Genomic DNA, 24,582 nt, shown 5'->3' with positions numbered 1-24,582 from the left:
GTGGAGGTGAAGGCTTTGCCCCCTCCTGGGATCCCCAGGGGTCCTCTCAAAGGTACATGTGTGAGACCTGATCACTATGCGCCTGTGTAGTCACACCTCGGTCAGCCTTCTGGATTACCTGTATTGTACTGTCCCCAGCATGGGTGCAGTACTCAGTGGTGCCTGACCAGGTCAGGGGCGCCACATATTTGCCATGAAATGCTTGATTATTCGGTGATCACGCTTCAAAAGTTTGGTAATTTCAAGACTGCTGCATCCTTCTGCAAATTTATTTGTCTGTGGAAAAGAAAGCGCACATAGGGTCTTACCAGGTATGAGATTTTACAAATAAGGTGCCAAAGGCACACTCACCTGCTGCAGTTGTGACAGCACAACTCCTTGAAGCACATATATCAAAAGAGGTCAGCAGCAGCTTCGAAAAAAATGGTGAACAATAAGGATAAAAAAAGAATCAGGTTCAATGCTGCACTAGAAACCACGTGAATTCAAGGATGTGTATTACAAATCTTTTCTTTATTTCTGCAGGTCATAAATAAAGAAAAGGTTTTTGATACACATCCTTGGATTCATGTGGTTTCTAGCGCAGCATTGAACCTGATTTTTTTTATCCTTATTGCATCCCTCTGAAAGAGATCTTACAATTTTGGACTTTTCAGAGCCCGTCAAATCTCTCTTCTGCCCCATTTTGCCAAAGGAAAGGAAGTTGCCTAATAATTAAGCACACCTTATATAGGGTGTTGATGTCATTACACCACACCCCTCCTCATTACAGAGATGCACATCACCTGATATAAACAAAGCAAGATCGGACACTGCAGAGCAGATCTGCCGGGCAGCGGAGCTGTACTCACAGGTTTTATGGTTCAGCTGTTCCAGGAATGCACGTGCGCCTGTGTGGATAGTGCCTTGCAGAGTGGTGCTCAGCGAGCAGCATGAAGAGAATTCAGAGATCCAGCATATAGAAGAACGAGGCGGCAGCTCACTCTGTCAGTAACACGAAACTTTTTATTCTGCGGTTGCAGACATATACAGGAGCAGTGAGGGGGGAGAGAGGAGTGCAGGGGCGAGGAACGGACGACAGCCTGTTTCGCGCTGTATAGCGCTTTGTCGAGTCCAGCGCTATACAGCGCGAAACAGGCTGTCGTCCGTTCCTCGCCCCTGCACTCCTCTCTCCCCCTTCACTGCTCCTGTGAGCTGCCGCCTCGTTCTTCTATATGCTGGACATCACCTGATATACTTAATTTGTAGTTGGCTCTCAAGCCTATACAGCTTGGAGTAGGACAACATGTATAAAAAGTATCATGTGATCAAAATACTCATTTGCCTAATAATTCTGCACACCGTGTAGCATTAATGCAATTAAACTTCATATATTCTATATTTCCGTATGTTTTGGCGCTTACAGAGCGCTGCTGTATACTTTTGTTTGTTTTTCTTAATATGAAAAGGAGCTGTCAAATGTGTTTTTCACTACTTGGACACAGGGCCGCCACTAGGAATTTCAGGGCCCCATACTGGCAAAATTTTTGGGCCCCCTTGGGACTCCGCCCAGGCTCCACCCCCAGCTCCTCCTCCACCACTAAAACTTCCTACAGTCTCACTGCCACTCTTGCAAAAACATATATGTATGTACAGTATAATATATATATATATATACACACATATACACAGTCATGGCCAAAAGTGTTAGCACCCTTGAAGTTGTTTCCCTCAGAAAATTACACAGACAGACAGTATATACAGACAGATAGTATATACAGACAGACAGACTGCATACACAGACAATATATACAGACAGACAGTATACACAGACAGACTGTATACACAGACAGACAGACTGTATACGACAGACTGTATACACAGACAGACTGTATAGACATCCAAAAAAGAGAGAAAGACCTCGCATCACCTTGCACAGGTGCTTAGGAGACAAAGCGTCAATACAGAAAGGAATAACTCCGGCACACTGTATGTTTCCCAAAGAGAAAAAGATGGACACAAGAAAGTTCATTTCAAATCCTTTTCTTTTATTCAATGTGAAAAAGTGAAGAAGTGCTGTACAAAACAAAAGGTCCGCCAGGAACAACGTTTCGGCCAAGAGGCCTTCCTCAGGTCGGACAGACTAGAATGGACAGGAATCACTGGAGATCAGCAAGCAGAATGTATATATGTACTTAACACCTGCACAAAGAGTATGCGTAATCACGAACAGCGTATAAGTTGTGACATGAAGGAACTGCACTTGTAGGGAAGTGGTAGTGTCATCACACGGTACTATTAGTCAGGGAAGGTTCAAATGATTTCCGCACATATGGTTTGAACACGAGTCCCTGTGTGTTATAGTAGGAGACCGCACACGGAAAGGTAGGTTGTCTAGAGGCTGTAGAAATGAGACCTCCAGTGACGTAAAAGATCTAGCACGATATGGCACTGTATATAGTACACGGGTCGTGGTTCATAGAGAGGCCGGGGATCCTGAGAGGTGATTTACCAGAACTCAGAGCCAGAAGGGGGCGCTGTAAGGTCCAGGAATAAATGGAAAGTCAGAAGCGCCTAGGGATGAGCTTAGGAAAGGGTCCAGGAAATCTGGCTGTCAAAATCCAGGAAACTGGCAGGCCTGTGCCTCTGGTGCAGTGTGTGCAGACCGCACGTCCTGTGTGGTGTACGCGCGGTCTGCACACACTGCACTAGAGGCACAGGCCTGCCAGTTTCCTGGATTTTGACAGGCAGATTCCCTGGACCCTTCTGGCTCTGAGTTCTGGTAAATCACCTCTCAGGATCCCCCGGCCTCTCTATGAACCACGACCCGTATACTATATACAGTGCCATATCGTGCTAGATCTTTTACGTCACTGGAGGTCTCATTTCTACAGCCTCTAGACAACCTACCTTTCCGTGTGCGGTCTCCTACTATAACACACAGGGACTCGTGTTCAAACCATATGTGCGGATATCATTTGAACCTTCCCTGACTAATAGTACCGTCTGATGACACTACCACTTCCCTACAAGTGCAGGTCCTTCATGTCACAATTTATACGCTGTTCGTGATTACGCATACTCTTTGTGCAGGTGTGTTAAGCACATATATACATTCTGCTTGCTAATCTCCAGTGATTCCTGTCCATTCTAGTCTGTTCGACCTGAGGAAGGCCTCTTGGCCGAAACGTTGTTCCTAGCGGACCTTTTGTTTTGTACAGCACTTCTTCACTTTTTCACATTGAATAAAAGAAAAGGATTTGAAATCAACTTTCTTGTGTCCATCTTTTTTTCTTTGGGAAACATACAGTGTGCCGGAGTTATTCCTTTCTGTATAGACAGACAGACTGTATACACAGACAGTATACACAGACAGTATACACAGACAGTATACACAGACAGAATACACAGACATACAGTATATACATACAGATAGTATACACAGAGAGACTGTATACACAGACTGTATACACAGACAGACTGTATACACAGACAGACTGTATACACAGACTGTATACACAGACAGACTGAATACACAGACAGACAGTATATACATAGATAGTATACACAGACATACACAGTATAGACAGAAAGACTGTATACACAGAGACTGTATACACAGACAGACTGTATACACAGACAGGTTTTTTTTTAAGACAGACAGACAGTATACACAGATAGTATACATAGACAGACAGACAGACAGTATACATAGATAGTATATATATACATATATATATATATATATATATATATACACACACACACACAGTGTATACTGTCTATGTATACCATCTGTGTATAGTGTGTGTGATATATATATATATATATATATATATATATATATATACACACACACACATACACACACACACACACTATACACAGATAGTATACATAGACAGACAGTATACACAGATAGTATACATAGACAGACAGCTACATATTGCACACTACACAGGACACACATATCTTATACATAACACAGACAGGCAGCACATTACACAGACAGGCAGCACATTACACAGACAGGCAGCACATTACACATGATTCACATTATACTCACCTGCCCGTGATGCAATTCAGCGCCCTCCCGCGCATCTAGCTGAGGTAAGGAAGGGGTTGGGGTCGGCAGGCCCCCCCCCAGTCTGAGATCAGCTGAACCTGGCTTTTATCAGCGCCACCTCCCCGGGCTGAGAGCTGAGAGCAGCGGGCGGGCAGGCCACCTTACCCCCCCACCCCGCCCCCCCCCGTTCTGAGATGAGCGGGCGGGCCACCTCACCACCTGACCCCCTTTCCCCCGGTTTGAGATAAGCGGCCGGGCCACCCCACCCCACCTCACCCCCCCCGTTCTGAGATGAGATGAGATGAGCGGGCGGGCCACCTCACCACCTGACCCCCTACCCACCCCCCCATTCTGAGATCAGCGGCCGGGCCATCTCTCCACCTCACACCCCCCCCGGCGAATGTCTTCAGCTCACAGCGCTTACCTGTCCCGCTGGCTGCCGCTTCCTCGCCACCTCTGCCGCTGTTACTTGCAGGAGTGTAATGAGGTCGCAGAGTGATGACCTCACTTGACTGCTGCAAGGCCCAGCGATGACGCGTCGGCGCCCTGCTCTGCTTCAATGACTCTGCCTCCACTCCACCACATGGCTAATTTGCATGCTCCACCTCGTCGCATGCAAATTAGTCATGCAAGGAGGTGAAGCGACACCGCCGGGCCCCTCTGCTGCTACTGTAACTGGAACCTGGTGAAGAGGAGGGGCCCGTCCTGGGGCTTAATAAAGAGAAGTATTTACCCCGGGCTTGTCCGGGCCCCCTCTCTTCACCGGGCCCCCTACACCAGGCACAGTAGTAATGCCCTGATGGCGGCCCTGCTTGGACAATCCCTTCTCAATCTGAGTGTTTGTCTTCAGTAAAATAACAACACTTATACTCACCACCAATGCCGGCGCCATTCTGGCAGCCTGACATATCATATATCAAGGGGAAGTGGGCAGCAGCTGCAGCTCTGATTTCATCTTGATCTTTGATTCGTCTGAAAGTAGGAAAAGAGAAGCAAGCGCTGATTGGGTGCGGGGCTCGTGTGATGTAACAACTTCACGTGAACCCAGGGAGAGCAAGTACTGACACAGCTGGAATAGCACCAGCATTGGTGGTGAGTATAAGCGTTTTTATTTTAACGGGGGCAAACCCTCAGATTGAAAATGGGTTGTTTGAGTAATGGACAACTCCTTTAATTGCTCATTTACATATTAAGAAAAACATGGATTTCTCTGGAATTAGACATTGGATCGCAGATATCAAGGTATCAATTTATTCAACTTACTAGGACCTACATGTCCATATAGACTGATTAGGAGAAAGGTCATACTGACAGATTACCTTTAAGGGGGTGGTCAATGTTAAAATGTATGTATAAATGTATGTTTTTATTATACCGGCATCAAATTCAACAACTGCAACGCTCACCTCTAGAGATGCTAAAGCGATGAACAGGAGTGGACCCACTGGACCACAGGGGGACCTCGGGATTACCATTTATTGGGAAGGGCTTGATTAAGCGCCCACGCAAAGCAGACGCCAGGTGCCGCTCCCAGGGCAGAGACCGTGACTGTCGCAGCTGACCCCCAATGCAGGGACTGACACAGGTGCAGACAAGCAGAATCGCTTGTATAGACAGGGACCACCAAGATGGCTGAGGCAGAAAGCATGGCCAAGACGGACAGGAATATTCACTAATAAAGCTGGGTCCACCGGGATAGCTGAGGCAGATGGCACGGCTAGAGTGGACGGACACAAGTCACTAGTAAAGCTGGGGCCTCTAGGGTTGCTGAGGCAGATGGCACAGCTGAGGTGGATGGACATAGTCACTAGTAAAGCTGGGACCACCGGAGTAGCTAAGGCAGATGACACGGCCAGTGTGGACGGACACGGGGGTACAGATGGGACCGGGAGACAGGCAAGGACACTGTACACTGCAACGGAAAGCACAGCAGACAAGGGGACCAGAAAACTAGCTAGCTAGGGAACAAACCACTATATCTAATAACGTTGATCTGGCACCTCCCCTAGTAGGAGAGTGCCTTAAGTACGCAGTACCGCTTAGCGATTGGCTGATAGGCACTTCCAGGAAATGGCGCATGCCCTAGGAGCACTCCTGGTGGACCTGTGCAGCATGCACAGGCCACAGAATTAGGAAGCAGTGAATGCCCACGTGGAGGACTGCAGGAAAGCCGGGTAGCGTGGTGCGGACTGGCCATAGCAGTGAGTAAATGGGATCCCCGCAGGGAAGCGAGCAAGGAATGCCAGCACTACAGCAACACTTTATAGATATTAACATCACTGACCCTATTGAGGATTACTATCTAAATTCCCAATCAGTATGTCTTTGGAGTGTGGGACGAAACTAGAGAACCTGGTGGAAACCCACACAAATACGGGGAGGACATACCAAACACCCGGAGAACATTATATTACCTTGTCTGCAATTATGTCTGCAATTATTTACAAGGGGCAATATGCGGGCACTCTGGTAATATTATGTCTATGGTTACAAATAAATTACTGCATATATTAGTGGTCATGATGCTACTGTAGTCACCAGTTAGTGGAATATAAGCTAAATAATGTATAGTCCTCTTAGAATAAGCAATGAAATTAATTAAAGGACTATTTCGAGTACTAGACGTCATCACCATCAACAAGTTATAATTTCTCACAGGATAGATAATTTCTTAATTGCTGGAGGTCCAACTAATAAGACCCTCGCTGATCCCCAGGAGTGGACACTTTTGTCCCTATGTGGATTTTTATTTTTACAATCACAATTCTGTACAGTGCCCAGTACAGTGGCCAATGGTTCTCAATACATTTGGGTCATAAAAATAATGATTGTATTATTTTTCTAGATAAAAGAACCTATAATCTTGGCGAAAAAATCCAACACAACGTACAATATTGTGGGAACAACGTACACACTCAACATCAAGGAACCAGCCCTGGCAGCCATTGCGAAGAATGCAACTGTACCTCCGCCGCCTCTCTCTCCTCCACACCCTGATCTAACACCTCTAGATGGAAAGAAAACCTATAACAGTGTCAGTCGCATTGATAAGATTTCTCGCATAGTCTTCCCTGTCCTGTTTGCGATCTTTAATCTGGTGTACTGGGCAACATATGTCAACCGAGAATCGTCAATTAAGGGAATGATTCCAAAATAGTGATCTTACTCGTTTAGCACATATCTGTTTTTTCTACACAGTATCATCTAATGTTGACTGGCTGATGTGTAGGGTTGAGACGTCTAATTTCTCTCTATTTTGCTCACTGTGATTTCTACCCCAGAGGGTAAATTACTGCAGTCCTAAATGTTTTACATGATGGTTAACGTAACTCTGTTCAGTCCATGGTTCGGATATGTACAGGTTATGACATCCATTGCTGACACGGCGCTGGTGATCTATTGCCTAACACCATGTGCTATTTGTAATCATTCATACCGCTATCCTCTCTTTGCTAAACATACAACCTGATTATTTTTGATAGCTCCATATTTCTACATTCTAATCTATTCTGCAGTATTTCCTTTGGCTAAACTGTGATCTTTTTTATTTATACTTGAATTCATTTTTCTTAAGATATGGTTATGTCTCCACATGTACAGGTAACATTATTCTTCTGCCTGTTTTCCATCTCTTTGTTTCTGTTTTTTGTATAGTTGATACTCACTTTTACCTTTTGTAGCTGGGGCCACACGTTGACTTTGGCCGTGACCAAAGTCTGCTAGGTGTTACAGGGAGATTGTAGCACACTACAAGTGAATAGGGTCCCTAAGGGTACTGCAACTGCGACAAACAAGTTGCAAGAAGTCTAACCCTCTCTTGTATCAGTCGCAGTACTTGCGGAGTTGCAATGTGACTACAGTGACACTTACAAAACTTTGGTCATCGTGCGTCCCCAGTCTTAAGGTCACATAGTGATCTGTACTGTGGTTGAGATAGGTTCCTCATTCAGGTTCCTGGTTTAAAGATTACTAAATCCTAACAAGCTTCAGGTTCAGAGACAACACACTGTACAAATTATTTCTTTTTATGCAAATCTCTTTAAATCTGAAGCTCTGGCCATGGGCTGAGTAATACCAAGATCAAGATTCTCTATAGGCTTTAAGTGAAAACCATCGACGTCCATTGGAAGTGGCTGATTTGGCCAATTAATGAGTGACAATCTGTAAAGGCTTACCGGCTAATTTACATAGGCCAACAATAACTGATGGACACATACCGATCATTGTGTCCCCATACGGCAGCATGTTATCGACAGCACAACAGCATGCTGCCGAAAACAGTGTTGTTTATGACTGCTGAGACCCCACCACCAAACCAACCCCCCATGCCCGAACAAAACACACATTTGTAATAAAACAAGTAAACTTTATTGGAGAGATAATCAAATGCAAACATATAAAACTCTCATCTTTTGCTGGGTTGAGGTCGGTCACAGCTTTAACATTAATTTGTGCAAATATCCAACCAATCTATACTGCTATCAAGACGAGGCGTAATGCCAGGCCAGACTCCCGGCACAATCAACCTTTGCTTGATCTCCACAATTCCAAAACTGACCGCCACGGAGGAGCAAAGTCCCTAGACAGCGCTCCGACCCCCACCCAACAAAAGGAGTGCCTGCTTGATGCCATCCTGGAGGCCCGATAAGAAAATATCGAGGCCAATGGCCGACAAATGGACGCCATCTGGCAACATAAGGCCGGAGTTGTCCCCCTCCAGCTGCCTGTGTCTGACGACTACACCACCCTTAAAGCGAACGAAACAGGACACTCTCGCGTTCAAAGTACGGCGCAACCGCTCGACCGCTGCCGCGTCGCGAGCCCCTTGCCATGCAACGCGGGGGATTACCTCCGACCATATGAGGACCAGCTCCGGAAAGAAACCGTGGAATTTATCCACGTCAGACCTCCTAGTAGTCAGGAGCTCCGCAAGCTGGCAGGAACAAAGATCATTGCCCCCGGCATGTAGGACTAGAATCACCGGAATCGCAGCAACTTGAGCGATGCCAACCACCTCCGGGAGAACCTGCGGCCACATCAGGCCTCTGATGCCTCTCCAATGCACATCGAGGCCGCGAAAACCGAGATGCTCTCTGGCCAGCCCAAAAAGTATAAGGGTGGCCCAACAGCCACACCGCCGGCCTTGCACCGCCTATGGAGAGAAACAGAATTAGTAAAGCAATAAATCAGGTCTAACGTAGCACGCAAAACAAGAAGAACGCCATCTACCAATGCGCTGAATCTCAGAAAAGTGGCTTAAAGAAAGGCGAAAGTACAGTGCCTTGCGAAAGAATTTGGCCCCTTTGAATTTTTCAACCTTTTCCCACATTTCAAGCTTCAAACATAAAGATAAAAATTAAAATTTGATGGTGAAGAATTAACAACAAGTGGGACACAATTGTGAAGTTGAACGAAATATATTGCTTATTTTAAAATTTTTAAAAAATAAATAACTGAAAATTGGGGCGTGCAATATTTGACTTGGCCATTCTATCACCTGGATACGTTTATTTGTGAACCATTCCATGGTAGATTTTGCTTTATGTTTTGGATCATTGTCTTGTTGAAAGACAAATCTCCATCCCAGTCTCAGGTCTTTTGCAGACTCCAACAGGTTTTCTTCAAGAATGGTCCTGTATTTGGCTCCATCCATCTTCCTATCAATTTTAACCATCTTCCCTGTTCCTGCTGAAAAAAAGCAAGCCCAAACCATGATGCTGCCACCACCATGTTTGACAGTGGGGATGGTGTGTTTAGGGTGATGAGCTGTGTTGCTTTTACGCCAAACATATCGTTTGGCATTGTACCCAAAAAGCACCTTCTTCCACATGTTTGGTGTGTCTCCCAGGTGGCTTGTGGCAAACTTTAAAAGACACTTTTTATGAATATCTTTGAGAAATGGCTTTCTCCTTGCCACTCTTCTATAAAGGCCAGATTTGTGCAGTGTACGACTGATTGTTGTCCTATGCACAGACTCTCCCACCTCAGCTGTAGATCTCTGCAGTTCATCCAGAGTGACCATGGGCCTCTTGGCTGCATCTCTGATCAGTCTTCTCCTTGTTTGAGATGAAATTTTTGAGGGACGGCCGGGTCTTGTTAGATTTGCAGTGGTATGATACTCCTTCCATTTCAATACGATCGCTTGCACAGTGCTCCTTGGGATGTTTAAAGTTGTGGAAATCTTTTTGAAACCAAATCCGGCTTTAAACGTCTCCACAACAGTACCACAGACCTGCCTGTTCTGTTCCTTGGTCTTCATGATACTCTCTGTGCTTTAAACAGAACACTGAGACTATCACAGAGCAGGTGCATTTATACGGAGACTTGATCTCACACACAGGTGGCTTATATTTATCATCGATCAGTCATTTAGAACAACATTAGATCATTGAGAGATCCTCAATGAACTTCTGGAGTGAGTTTGCTGCACTGAAAGTAAAGGGGCCGAATAATATTGCACGCCTCAATTTTCAGTTTATTCTTTTTTACAAAAGTTTAAAATAAGCAATACATTTCGTTCAACTTTACAATTGTGTCCCACTTCTTGTTGATTCTTCACCATAACATTAAAATTTTTATCTTTATGTTTCAATCCTGAAATGTGGGAAAACATTGAAAAATTCAAGGAGGCCGAATACTTTCGCAAGGCACTGTACATTATAATCACTTAGACTCCCCACAGCTGGGGGAGGGCCCCACATATTGGGAAGAAGGTGGAATAGGAAAGAGATAGAAGAGGGGAGAGAAAAGGCAGAGAAAGAGAAAGAAGAAATAGAAGAAAAAAAAGGGGGGCGGGAAGGAGGTTCTCCAGGGGAGGAAAAAGCCAATGCCATCAGAATATCCACGCCTCTTATGCATCGCACAACAGGCGGTCATAATCATTAGAAAATTTAAATTCCAGCCAGGAGAGCCAGGTCCCGTAGAAGCGCTCGTACCTGTCCTATAGCGAGAAGGTCAGTTCCTCCATTTGTTGAAGATCATTGACCCTGGAAGCCCAGAGAGCCAGGGTGGGTGACCAACTTCCACCTTAAGGGGATGCACGTCCTAGCCACCATCACCAAGAAATGCAGAAGCGAATGTTTATATGAGGAGACCTACGTCTCTGTCAGTTGTAGCAAGAACAGCTCCGGGCCCAGAGCCTGTGCTGTTCCCGTCACATGTTTGATCACCTCTCCCACCCTGTCCCAGAACCCCCGAAGAGTCGGACATGACCAGAAGATGTGCACAAAGTCCCCCTCAGCCATCCCACATCTCCAGCATTGAGGGTCCACACCAGGAAACATCTTGTGCAATCTGGATGGAACCCTGTACCACCTTGCCAAGAGTTTAAAGTTGGACTCCTGAAGTCTGGAGCTTATCGAGGTTTTATGCGCTAACATCAAGATTTTATTCCTTTGTGTCTCTGTCAGAGAAAGTTCCAGATCACACTCCCACTGCAATAGATATCCATGGCGAGGGAGATCACCCGGATCCACTAACATCCCATATACCAGGGAAAGATAATGTCGCAGCACCCCTTCTCCTATATACAGATTTTCAAACTCCGTAGGACGAGCCGTATAGAGCGAATAGTCAGAGAGGGAGGTAAGATAGTGTCTAAGTTGCATGGACCTCCAAGTTGAATTTATGGCAAAAGGGGAAATTATTGCATAACAAAAATTATATAACCCTTAAAATATCAACTTTATTCAAACTTGCTTAAAAACCATCCAATTAACACAGTAAACTAAAGTGCAAAGTAAAAGGGAGGAGGGTGGAGATCACACCCTAAGGAATATACCTCCTTTCTGTCCACTACCTAGCGCGGAGATCGGCACCCTAATGATAAAGACGATATGGTGCCCCCACTCTCCGAAGGCTATCCCTAAATGTCCCTACGTTGCCCTCACAAAGATATGAAAAGGTGCTCAAGTCTACGGTCAAGGTACAAAATTTGAAGATTTGGACAAGTGGACAATCCAAATATGCAAATCAGATGCACACATGCACCGATTCCACCACCTCATAGCATTATAGGAGGATTTTTGGAATATCTTGGTGCAGTAGTAGGAGAAGGGGCCACATAAATGAATATACCATACTGATAAATTCTCCCTCCTGTCCTATACCTAATGTGGAGGTCGCACCCTATTGATACACGATGTGGTGCCCCCACTCTCCGATGGCTATCCCTGAACTTCCATATTGCACCCTAGCAATAAGAATTAAACTGCTAGATGTTAGAATAAAGTGCACAGCAGTATCACACAGCGAGCAATTACATTAAATTAGAATGGTCAATAGAAAGGGCATATGCTGGATAAAGTGCATAACAGTAATTGTAAGCTGCCATTAGATAAAGTGCTTATGCTGGCTAAGGGGTGCTTCACACACAGCGAGCTCGCTGCCGAGATCGCTGCTGAGTCACGCTTTTTGTGACGCAGCAGTGACCTCATTAGCGATCTCGCTGTGTGTGACAATGAGCAGCGATCTGGCCCCTGCTGCGAGATCGCTGCTCGTTACACACAGCCCTGGTTCGTTTTCTTCAAAGCCGCTCTCCTGCTGTGACACACAGATCGCTGTGTGTGACAGCAAGAGAGCGACAAATGAAGCGAGCAGGGAGCAGGAGCCGGCGTCTGACAGCTGAGGTAAGCTGTATCCAAGATAAACATCGGGTAACCAAGGTGGTTACCCGATATTTACCTTAGTTACCAGCCTCTGCAGCTCTCACGCTGCCAGTGCCGGCTCCGGCTCTCTGCACATGTAGCTGCTGTACACATCGGGTTAATTAACCCGATGTGTACAGCAGCTAGGAGAGCAAGGAGCCAGCGCTAAGCAGTGTGCGCGGCTCCCTGCTCTCTGCACATGTAGCTGCATTACACATCGGGTTAATTAACCCGATGTGTAGTGTAGCTAGGAGAGCAAGGAGCCAGCGCTCAGTGTGCGCGGCTCCCTGCTCCCTGCTCACACTGGTAACTAATGTAAACATCGGGTAACCATACCCGATGTTTACCTTAGTTACCAGTCTCCGCAGCTTCCAGACGGCGGCTCCGTGCAAGCGCAGCGTCGCTTGCACGTCGCTGCTGGCTGGGGGCTGTTCACTGGTCGCTGGTGAGATCTGCCTGTTTGACAGCTCACCAGCGACCATGTAGCGATGCAGCAGCGATCCTGACCAGGTCAGATCGCTGGTCGGATCGCTGCTGCATCGCTAAGTGTGAAGGTACCCTAAAGTCCATATGCTAGATAAGGTGCAAAATAGTTTCAAGCAGCCCTTAAATAAAGTGCTTATGCTAGATAAAGTGCGTAATTATATTGTTTAGGCAGAGAAAACAATCATAGGGATAGCCAAAAATAATACTTATCGTATAGAGGCCATGTGTGCGTCCTACAAGTTGCCTCAATATGCCTCAACGCATTTCTCCCAAAGGGGTCATCAGGAGGCCAGATAAAAAGGTGTCAGCACTCTAATTTTGTGTCTTGTGTGTTGACTAGTCCGCATGGAACGGGAAAAGTCCACTCCTGTTGTCTTTGCTGTGGGAGCTGTGGCCTGTGAGATCTGACCCTTGGGATTTTTGCAGGCACTTGCAGACGCCATATCCCCCGCGTTGGGCTTCCGTCTCGCTCTATCTGGGCTACTCGTGGGACAAGTTCTGGAACCTTGTCCCCTGCTGGCTAATTGGAAAGGTGATGGAAGCTGTCCTCGCCCTGGGGTTCAGGTACCCCGACTGTGCACGGCCTCCGGACCGGATTCCCGCTGTCGGCACCGGCGGGCTATAACCCTGCCCCGGTCCACTTAAGATCTCCCGCGACCGGATCTCTGTCGCCTGTGGCCCTGCTCTGCCATCTGCCACCTAGTCAGCTCAGGTAGTCCGATAGTCCGGGAGCTACAACCCCCGACTACCACTTCACTCCTCTCACTTCCACTGTGTAAGCTTGTCTCCACTACTCTACTGACGTGTTCTCTCCCTTGATACCTCAGGACCCCCAGGTGGGCGTCACCATCTGCCTGGCCCCGTCCACTGGTGTGTCCATATTGTACTGGGGGGTGACTAGGCTTTGTGGCTGGTGTTGTACCTGTGTGTGGGGTTGTGTTGGTAGGCCAAGGAGGATGGATCCTGCACCTGGAAGGAAGATTTGTGCAGTCTGTGTGACAACCTGGTTTTGCCAAGGCGTCACACCAACATAAGCACTTTATCTAATGGCAGTTTACAATTACTGTTAGGGTAAGTTTACACAGTGCATTTTTCGCGGCGTTTTTGCGCAGTTTTCGGGTGCGTTTTTGCTCAGAAAACTGCATGACTTTGCTTCCCCAGCAGTCTATGAGTTTTCATTTTTGCTGTCTGCACACAGCGTTTTTTTTCAGCTGCGTTTTTGTGGTGCCACAAAAACGCAGCATGTCAATTATTCCCGCGTTTTTCACTGCGCTTTTCATCCATTGAGTGCAATGGGATGTTGAAAGATGCAATGAGAAACGCAAATAGCTGCGTTTTGGTGCGTTTCTAAGACCAAAAACGCAGCTATAAACGCAGGAGGTGGGTAGTAAAGTGACGTGTACAGGAAGAGGATTCCTTCTGTCAGTAAACACAGAAGCGTGAATCCTCCCGGTACTGTCACCGCCGCTTCCAACTACCGTCCTGGGCATGTCAGCTGCCGTGCGGCGCCATGTCTGGGCGGGAGGTGGAAGCGGCTGCGAAAACAAAAGTGAACAGTAGAAAAAAACAAAAAAAGTTATACTCACCTGTCTGCAGCCTCCCGGTGCCATGCCCGCTCCCAGATCCTCCTGCCGGTACCGCAGCTCCGGGTGTGTGCAGTCTCCCCGGGTACGTATGCCTGCAGGATGCAGGACCTGGCGATGGATCACATGATGCAGTCACCTGACGCATCAGCTGATCGTAAGTCTCGGGGTGACGCGGGCACCCGGCCGGTTATCAGCGGATGCGTCAGGAGACTTCATCCCTGATTACCGGCAGCTGCTGCAGCGATCGGACAGGATCAGACTCCCGCCCCATCGCTCCAGGAGCTGCCGGTAATCAGCACATAAGTGAGTATATATTTTTTTTTTTTTTGCACCGATGCATCAGCTGATTGTATAATCGGCTTTTATACAATCAGCTGATGTGTGATATGATTCAGCCCCTAGAACCTGACACGTCATCTGATCGCTTTGCCTTCCAGCAAACTGATCAGATGATATTGGATCCGGATTGGACGGCATGGGACCCTTGACCCAGGATTACTGCGGAGGGGGGTTCTTTATTTCAATAAAGATGGAGTCACTAATTGTGTTGTGTTTTATTTCTAATAAAAATATTTTTCTGTGTGTTGTGTATTTTTTTTTATCTTTACTAGAAATTCATGGTGGCCATGTCTAATATTGGCGTGACACCATGAATTTCGGGCTTAGGGCCAGCTATACAGCTAGCCTAACCCCATTATTACCCAGCGAGCCACCCGGCATCAGGGCAGCTGGAAGAGTTGGATACAGCACCAGAAGATGGCGCTTCTATGAAAGCGCCATTTTCTGTGGTGGCTGCGGGACTACAATTCACAGCGGGGGTGCCCAGAAAGCATGGGCACCCTGCACTGTGGATTCCAATCCCCAGCTGCCTAGTGGTACCCGGCTGGACTCAAAAATTGGGCGAAGCTCACGTCATTTTTTTTTAAAAATTATTTCATGAAATTCATGAAATAATTAAAAAAAAAGGGCTTCCCTATATTTTTGGTTCCCAGCCGGGTACAAATAGGCAGCTGGGGGTTGGGGGCAGCCCGTACCTGCCTGCTGTACCCGGCTAGCATACAAAAAAAGGCGAAGCCCACGTCATTTTTTTTGTTTGGGGGGGGCAAAGAAATCCTGCATACAGTCCTGGAAGGAGGATGCTGAGCCTTGTAGTTCGACAGCTGCTGTCTGCTCTCCTGCATACACTATTGGATGGAGGATGCTGAGCCTTGTAGTTCGACAGCTGCTGTCTGCTCTCCTGCATACACTATTTTATGGAGGATGCTGAGCCTTGTAGGTCTGCTCCCCCTGACTCTCCCTCAAGCATACAGTCCTGGATGGAGCATGCTGAGCCTTGTAGTTCTGCAGCTGCTGTCTGCTCTCCTGCATACACTATTGGATGGACTATGCTGAGCCTTGTAGTTCTGCAGCTGTCTGCTCTTCTGCATACACTAGTGGAGAATGAAGAACACATTGAAGAAGGAAATGACATCAGACCTTTTTTTTGTTCATTGATAAAAAACGCATAAAGACGCAGTGAGCAAAAACGCAGCAAAACGCAGCAAAAAAACGCACCAAATCGCGGCAAAACGCGTGCGTTTTTTGCCGCGGGTGCGTTTTTGTGCGGTTTTTGCCGCAAAAAACGCAAAAAAACGCAGCGTCAAAAAAACGCAGTGTGTGAACCTAGCCTTATGCACTTTATCCAGCATAAGCCCTTTTTATTGACCATTCTAATTTAATGTACTTGCTCGCTGTATGATACTGCTGTGCACTTTATTCTAACATAAGCACTTTAATTCTTATTGCTAGGGTGCAATAGGGCAGTTCAGGGATAGCCATCGGAGAGTGGGGGCACCACATCGTGTATCAATAGGGTGTTAGGTAAGAGAACAGGAGGGAGAATTTATTAGTAGGGTATATTCAGTTATGTGGCCCCTTCTCCTACTCCTGCATCAAGATATTCTAAAAATCCTCCTATAATGTTGTGAGGTGGAATCGGTGCATGTGTGCATCTGATTTTCATATTTGGATTGTCCACTTGTCCAAATCTTCAAATTTTATAACTTGTCCGTAGACTTGAGCACCTTTTCATATCTCTGTGAGGGCAAGGTAGGGAAGTTTAGGGATAGCCTTCGGAGAGTGGGGGCACCATATCGTCTTTATCATTAGGGTGCCGACCTCCACGCTAGGTAGTGGACAGGAAGGAGGTATATTCCTTAGGGTGTGATCTCCACCCTCTTCCCTTTTACTTTGCACTTTAGCTTATTGTGTTAATTAGATGGTTTTTAAGCAAGTTTGAATAAAATTGATATGTTAAGGGTTATATAATTCTTGGTATGGGCCTCCAAGTTCCCAACTGTCCCGGTATTGCCCTGACCGAAGGCCAGCCCCCACCCATCTCCAACTGGCATGCCCGAAAACGCCCCCCCTCAATCCAGTGATGGAAGACTGGGTCCGACAGGCAAGGGTAGAAGGCTGGGGAGCCAATTATGGGCGGAAGCGGGGAGTGCACCGGGAGCAGCAAAACACAAACCAGACGCGAAGAGCAACACTCCAGGGTGGCGCCAATAGTGGTATGATGTCTCAGATGAGCAAGAAGGGGGCTCAATATCCAAGGAGCTGCAGAGAGACGAAATTCAAATAAACTCTGTTCCAGAGCCACCCAGGGCTTCACCTTGGCATGGCGGAACCAATCAATAACCCTGACCATGTGAGAGACCCAATAGTAAACCTTTAGGTCAGGGATTCCCAATCCCCCCCCCTCCTCTTGGGTCTGCCCAACAAGGAGCGAGAGATTCGGGCCGGCTTGTTGTCCCAAATAAACTTAGTTTGTAGGGATGCCAACTCCTGAAAAAAGGAGCTGGGAATCCGTTTTGGGAGAGCCTGGAGGAGATAAAGAATGCGAGGGAGGACATTCATCCTAAATATGTTCCATCTTCCAAACCAGGTAAACCAGCCTTTAGCCCATCTCGTACAGTCCTCGCGGATGGTCCAGATGAGGGGGAGGAATTTCAGTTTGAAGAGCAAATTGGTATCCGCTGCCAGCTGAACCCCCAGGTACCCAATGGACCGAGTGGCCTATTTCAAGCTGAAAGATGACTGAAGTGAGGCAACCATGCCCTGGGGCAGGTTCACATTCAGGGCCTCTGACTTAGTCATGTTTATTTTGAAGTTGGACAGATCAGAAGAAGTCTCAAATTCCCACAACAGGTTGGGCAGAGAGATCCAGGGATTAGTGAAAAGAAATAAAAGATCGTCCGCATAGACCACAATTTTAAATTCAGTTACTTTAACCCGAGAGCCAGAGATGTCACGGTTTCTTCTAATGTGGCACAGTAAGGATTTCAGAGTCAAAACAAATATTAAAGGGGAAAGGGGGCAACCCGTTTAGTCCCATTAGCTATTGGAACCCTTTCGGAGAGGAGGCCATTCACCCTGACCGCTGCCATGGGATTGCTATAAAGAGAACCAATCCATCTCATCATAGATCTACCCAGCCCTACTACATGCAAGGCTTCTGTCATAAATTACCAATTAACACGGTCAAAAGCCTTTTCAGCATCCATGGAAAGAAGCATTATAGGCAGCTTCTCGAGATGGGCTTTGTGGACCAGATTCAAAGCTTTAGTCGTATTATCCCTAGCTTCCCTCCCCCCCAAGAACTCGACCTGATCTGGTTGAATGACCCCTCCCATCAGAGGTGAAAGTCTTCCAGAATGTTTGCAAAAAGTTTCAAATCCGTGTTCAACAGAGAAATGGGGCGGTAACTAGCGCGCTGGGTAGGGTCTTTGCCCTCTTTAGGAATAACAACTATGTTGGCCACCAAGGTGTCCCAAGGGACGGGGGACATCCCACACACAGCTACATTATTAAAGACCCGAAGAAAAGGGGTATGTAATATAGTACAAACCATCTTTCAATGATATCAGCCCATCTGTAAACCTTATGTCTTAATACCTACCCAACAAAAATGTATTTCAAAATCAGGCACAAAAATTAAACGTAATTTATATAAGTGAATTAGAATCATATAAAAACAATATGAGACAAGAATATGATAAAAAGACCTAAAAAGACATGGGAGGGGGAAGGGTATGTCCAAATGTAGTGGAAAACTATATGAGAAATATTTACATTGTCAAATGCGCACCATCAGAATTAATAAATATAACATATGCCTATATAACATGTAAATATGTAATAAAATAATATAATAAATGTCAGTGAATAAACATAATTGTTCAGTGACATTATTCAAATATAACACCAAAAATGTCAAAAAGGCAATATAAGAAAATCATGATATACCGGTAAGTCCCAACCATAAGGGATAATAGTATATTGCATAACACCACAAGGAAAGGAAACCAATAAGATAGAGTGGTAAAGATAAAGATATACAGCAAAAAGGACATACCACAACCCCTTCACACCACTCCTACATGTTTCGCCACTGCTTCATCAGGGAGTAATATAATACCCATTGGCAAACCTAGCTGTGTTGGCATTGCTCTCCACCTGTGAGCACTATACCTTTGAAATTATTAATAGTTCCAAATTTTTAAACAATTGTAATTTTTTTTAATTAATTATTCTACGTGTAATGGTTTATGACATTTCAGATCTCTAGTCAGATCAGTAAAAAAAGGACCTATAAAAGATATCTCTTACTAGACAGACTCTATAGTCATCTTTTAGGTTTCATGCACATAGCAACATTGGTTTTCTACTGCTGTAGTCGTATGACACCCATAGAAGTATACACAATCTAATAGTGACTGTATAAGCCAAAAGGATGATGGCAGCTGGCCATCAGAATAAAGCTAGGAGTTTGTCTGTAGGAATTTCAGCCCAATCAGCCAACAGAACCTTTGCACATTGAGGCACTGGTGTTTTACGAGACATACTGGCTCGTAATTTGCATTTTACAAAGTTGATTGATGGTGTTCAGGTTATGGCACTGTGTAGATCACTCAATTTCCTCCACCACAAACTCATTTAGCCTTGGTTTTATGGAACTCATTTTTTTCAAACAGACTCATTTGCCAATCTGTTGCCACAAAGATGGAAGCATGGCATTGATTAAAATTTCTTTGTATATTATACCTTCAGAATTACCCCTCTTTGAAATACGTTACTTAGCCTAATCCTGAAAACGCAGCTCCATATCATTTTCACTAACATACCAGGTTTTTCAGTAGGCATGATGTCATATAGGTAATGTTCTCGGGGCATATGGTAAATACAGAACCCTGTTCAGCTGCTTATTGGTCCCAAAATTATTAGGAGTCCCACATAAATAGGCAGCTGATGGGTTTGGGTCTAATAAGGCCCAACATGGACCTAGCAATGACAACTGTTAGGTCAGTTTCATACCTTCATGAAACACTGACTGGACCATTCCCACATCAGAAGACCTGGCTGGACTGCTGGTTCTCCCGACCTGAGCTTCATAGGCATACATGAAGCAGCTAACTGTGGTCGAGAGACCCAGCGGTTGGGCCGGGTCTTCCAATCTGAAAACAGTCAATGTTTCACGAAACAGGGCTGAATTCTCCTGTAACTCCAGCTGCAGTTACAATAGAAAGTCCGATCTTAGAAAAACATTTAAAATGAAAGACAATAGACATAAAAAAGTAACAATATAAATACTGTAAATACAAATAATCAGGGACCCCTCTAAAAACATCTCACACAAAGGATCTTGTTAAATGTGAAATTTCTGAAAGAATATTGAAAAATAACTAGGAAACAGTCCAAGATTTCATTGTATAAAATGTACTAGAAAGTCGACATTGGGTTTCCCTTTTTGAATTTAGAAATCGTGACAACGCTTTAGTAGAAGCTCTGTTACAAGTGGTATCCTTCTAGGGTAGTGTTCCCCAACTCCTGTCCTCAAGGACCACCAACAGTGCATGTTTTCAGGATTTCCTTAGCATTGTATAGGTGTGCTCTGTTTGTGGTCCTTGAGGACTGGAGTTGGGGAACACTGCTCTAAAAGGATTAGTGCTATGGTGCCTCTAAGGCGGCACACCAGTGCCTATGGCAGGGAGCATTTTACAACCTCTTTGCAAAATGTAGGCCATGTGCATGGGTTTTTAGAAGGGCTGAGTTGATTCTCGCATGGTGATAGCTCTTCCCAATTGTTTCTTTTAACAGGGCATTGGGTACTCATGCTTGTGTAGGCATATTTTGCCTTATTAACAAGCAACATTTACATTCGATTACTTCAGTTAAGAAAATATTACTTATTGCTTTAGAAGAAAATGTGACTGTGTGGTAGGAGTCATTACGAATTGGCAGCCGATCGGTCAAAACTAAAGAGCGCTGTACAGAATCTTGCTGGTTAGTTTACTGTGTGAATGCCTGAATGTCTCAATTACTTTTATCCCATTATGGGGAACATGCATGACAATCTGATTCATGTGTACATAGTTTACATCCTCACCTACTCCATAAAGAACGGTTCTTTGTTTACAGGTTTGGGTTTTTTAGGTTTTTTTTTAGTGCATTCTTATGCCAATTTTTTATGTTTTTTTTCTTCTGGTTTTCATAGTTTTGACTTGACAGCTATTCAAATTTCTTGACAATTTCTTGATTATGATCATCAGCCATAAATATGCCATGTTCTTCTCATAAGCATAACACAATCACCAAGTTGCATAAGATACAGTAAGATTGAAGGTGTCCATATACCTCGGACTATGGTTCGAAAACTTTTATAATGTTCTCCCCACTAAAGGAAATCTGCCAGCAGATTTTTGCTATTTTAATCTTAGAGCACCAGAATATAAAGAAGCCAGAAAACCTGATTCTAGGGATGTGTCACTTATTAGGCTGGGTGCTATAGTTTCAATACAATTAGTATTTTATCAGCAGGATATTAGCACTACTGGACTACATGGCTCATGCAGGTTAGTCAGGCTAATCTGTGTAATTCCCTCCTTACTTCTAATTAGCAACTTACTGACAATGTACACTGTACACGAAGCTGCCAGTCAGGGGTGTAGGCGGGCTTATACACAACCCAGAAGTCTTAGCTCTGCTAAGCTGCATTTGACAAAACAGAGATTCTAACAAAACTACGCCAAGCAGTCCAGTAAGTGATACTTTGCTGGAATTAGGGTCTCTGCTACCATAACATGCTGCTCTCAGATTATATGGCAAAAACCTGCTGATAGATTCCCTTTAAAGGGACCCTGGCACCAGGTTTTTCCCTTATAAGCTGCGGCCACCACCAGTGAGCCCTTATATACAGCATTCCAGAATACTGTATATAAATTCTCAGGCCGCTCTGTAGAAAGTAAAAAACACCTTTATAATACTCACCTAGGTGGCGGTCCGGTTTGATGGGCATCGCTGCTCTATGTCCGGCACCTCCTCCATCTTGTGCGATTGTCGTCCTCCTGCGCATCCTGCGTCATGCACACAGAGGCGGCCATTGTGCTCCTGTGCAAGCTCACTTTGATCTGCCCTGCTGAGGGCAGAGAAAAGTACTGTAATGCGCTGGTGCGAGGAAAGGTCAAAGACCGCACATGCATGTGCACTACAATACTGTGATCTGCCCTCAGCTGGGCAGATCAAAGTGCGCATGCGCAGGAGCACAATGGAGGCCGCTGTGTGAATGAAGCAGGACATCTCATGGACACGGGGCTGGGCAGGCGATCACACAAGATGGAGGAGGCGCTGGACCAAGAGCAGCGACACCCATAGAACCGGACCGCCCCGTAGGTGAGTATTATAAAGTGTTTTTTATGTTCTACAGCAATACCTGGGCTCTTATATAGATCATTCTGGACTAATGTAGATTCGGAAAGTGTTGTGGAATGGCAGGGGTTTTACTGTGTATGCACTTTTGGTTGATTCTATGGCTTTTTGAGAGGGTTTTTTTTAAGAATAACTAAATTAGTATGTAACAAAAAACTGCATGAACAAAGCAAGAAATTTATATATTTGATAAAGGATTTACCTGGGTATGACCATTACAACTTACAAAGTGTGTGACGTACCGTGCGGCTGTGGTTTGCCATTCCAAAGTTATATCATAAAAGTGATGTTTGATTTCAAAAAAGTGTATTTCAGGTGTTTTGAAGTGTATAATACGTGTAAGTACCTGCTGGTAAAAATAATATGCATCATTTTGCTATGTGCTGCAAATTTTGTACTTTTTGTATGACGTCGTCTTTACTCATGCTCATACTCTTCTGATCTCACAATAGAAAATAAACTAGTTAGAGGCTATCTCTCAGCACAATTTAGTGTTCCTCCCTCACAAATGCTTGCATCCTTTGTTCACTCCTTGTTGGAGGTAACGTTTCTGAAGAATAAATAAGAAATGGTCCCAGCCTTCATTCTGTAAGCTGTATTAGAAAGTCGACAGTGGATTATTTGCAGTAGTAATTAGAGATGTCACCCACTGTCTTGGTTTCTGCAGTGCTTCCAGGGAGTTCTGCTAGAATTCCCCTGTAAACAAGATTCAGATGAGCCCCTGTTGAGGTCAATGACAGGAGTAAGGGTACCTTCACACTTAGCGATGCAGCAGCGATCCGACCAGCGATCTGACCTGGTCAGGATCGCTGCTGCATCGCTACATGGTCGCTGGTGAGCTGTCAAACAGGCAGATCTCACCAGCGACCACTGAACAGCCCCCAGCCAGCAGCGACGTGCAAGCGACGCTGCGCTTGCACGGAGCCGCCGACTGGAAGCTGCGGAGACTGGTAACTAAGGTAAACATCGGGTATGGTTACCCGATGTTTACATTAGTTACCAGCGCTGTGTGCAGAGAGCAGGGAGCCGCGCACACTGAGCGCTGGCTCCTTGCTCTCCTAGCTGCTATACACATCGGGTTAATTAACCCGATGTGTACAGCAGCTACATGTGCAGAGAGCCGGAGCCGGCAGCACAGGCAGCGTGAGAGCTGCGGAGGCTGGTAACTAAGGTAAATATCGGGTAACCACCTTGGTTACCCGATGTTTATCTTGGTTACAAGCTTACCTCAGCTGTCAGACGCCGGCTCCTGCTCCCTGCTCGCTTCATTTGTCGCTCTCTCGCTGTCACACACAGCGATCTGTGTGTCACAGCGGGAGAGCGGCTTTGAAGAAAACGAACCAGGGCTGTGTGTAACGAGCAGCGATCTCACAGCAGGGGCCAGATCGCTGCTCAGTGTCACACACAGCGAGATCGCTAATGAGGTCACTGCTGCGTCACAAAAAGCGTGACTCAGCAGCGATCTCGGCAGCGAGCTCGCTGTGTGTGAAGCACCCCTTACAATGTACTGTTTCTTTTTTATCTTAAAGTGTGACTTTGTTAAAGGGAATCAGCATAATAAAGGGAAAGAGAGCCTAATTCCATGTGTAATGTGTAATTTATTAGGCTGTGTGTTGTAGTTTTAATATAATCATTGTTTTATGAGCAGGAGATATCACTCCTGCACAGCAATCAGAGTATACTATGTAACCCCGCCCCCTAACACTGATTGGTAGCTTGCAAACAAAACACAGGAAGCTACCAATCAGGGGTGTAGGCAGGGTCATACACAGCACAGAAGTCTTAGTTTTGTTACATCTACTTCAGACAAAACAGGGATTTTAATAAAACTACAACTTGCAGTCTAGTAAGTTACACATCTCTGAAATCAGGCTCTCTTACTCTATAATATTATAGCAAAAAACTGCTGATATATTGCCTTTAAAATGGGCACAGACCACTTTTCTGTGCCTGTCTGAACAAACGAACACTTTCAGAAAAAAAAACCCCATAACAAACTGCGTCCATCTGAACAGCATTCAAGTCTTTGAAGTCGAAGATCCCTTCAAGATCTCATGTGAATCCCCTATTTAGA

General features: G+C 45.5%; 1 protein-coding gene across 2 annotated transcripts in view; it reads left to right on the top strand.

Moving 5' to 3' along the window:
• Nucleotides 1-9,393, top strand: part of GABRA3 (gamma-aminobutyric acid type A receptor subunit alpha3) — a 422,933-nt gene extending 413,540 nt beyond the window's left edge. For both annotated transcript variants that reach the window (XM_075324027.1, XM_075324028.1), the window contains one exon: nt 6,891-9,393. In XM_075324027.1, coding sequence (XP_075180142.1) covers nt 6,891-7,202 — 312 coding nt within the window. In that variant the 3' untranslated portion in view covers nt 7,203-9,393. The remainder of the gene's footprint in view (nt 1-6,890) is intronic.
• The last annotated feature ends 15,189 nt before the right edge of the window (nt 9,394-24,582 follow it).

This window comes from Anomaloglossus baeobatrachus, chromosome 9 (assembly GCF_048569485.1).
Source record: "Anomaloglossus baeobatrachus isolate aAnoBae1 chromosome 9, aAnoBae1.hap1, whole genome shotgun sequence".
Classification (NCBI taxonomy): Eukaryota; Metazoa; Chordata; class Amphibia; order Anura; family Aromobatidae; genus Anomaloglossus; species Anomaloglossus baeobatrachus.
Note: the sequence above shows the minus strand (reverse complement) of the source record. Positions and strands in the feature narration are given on the sequence as shown.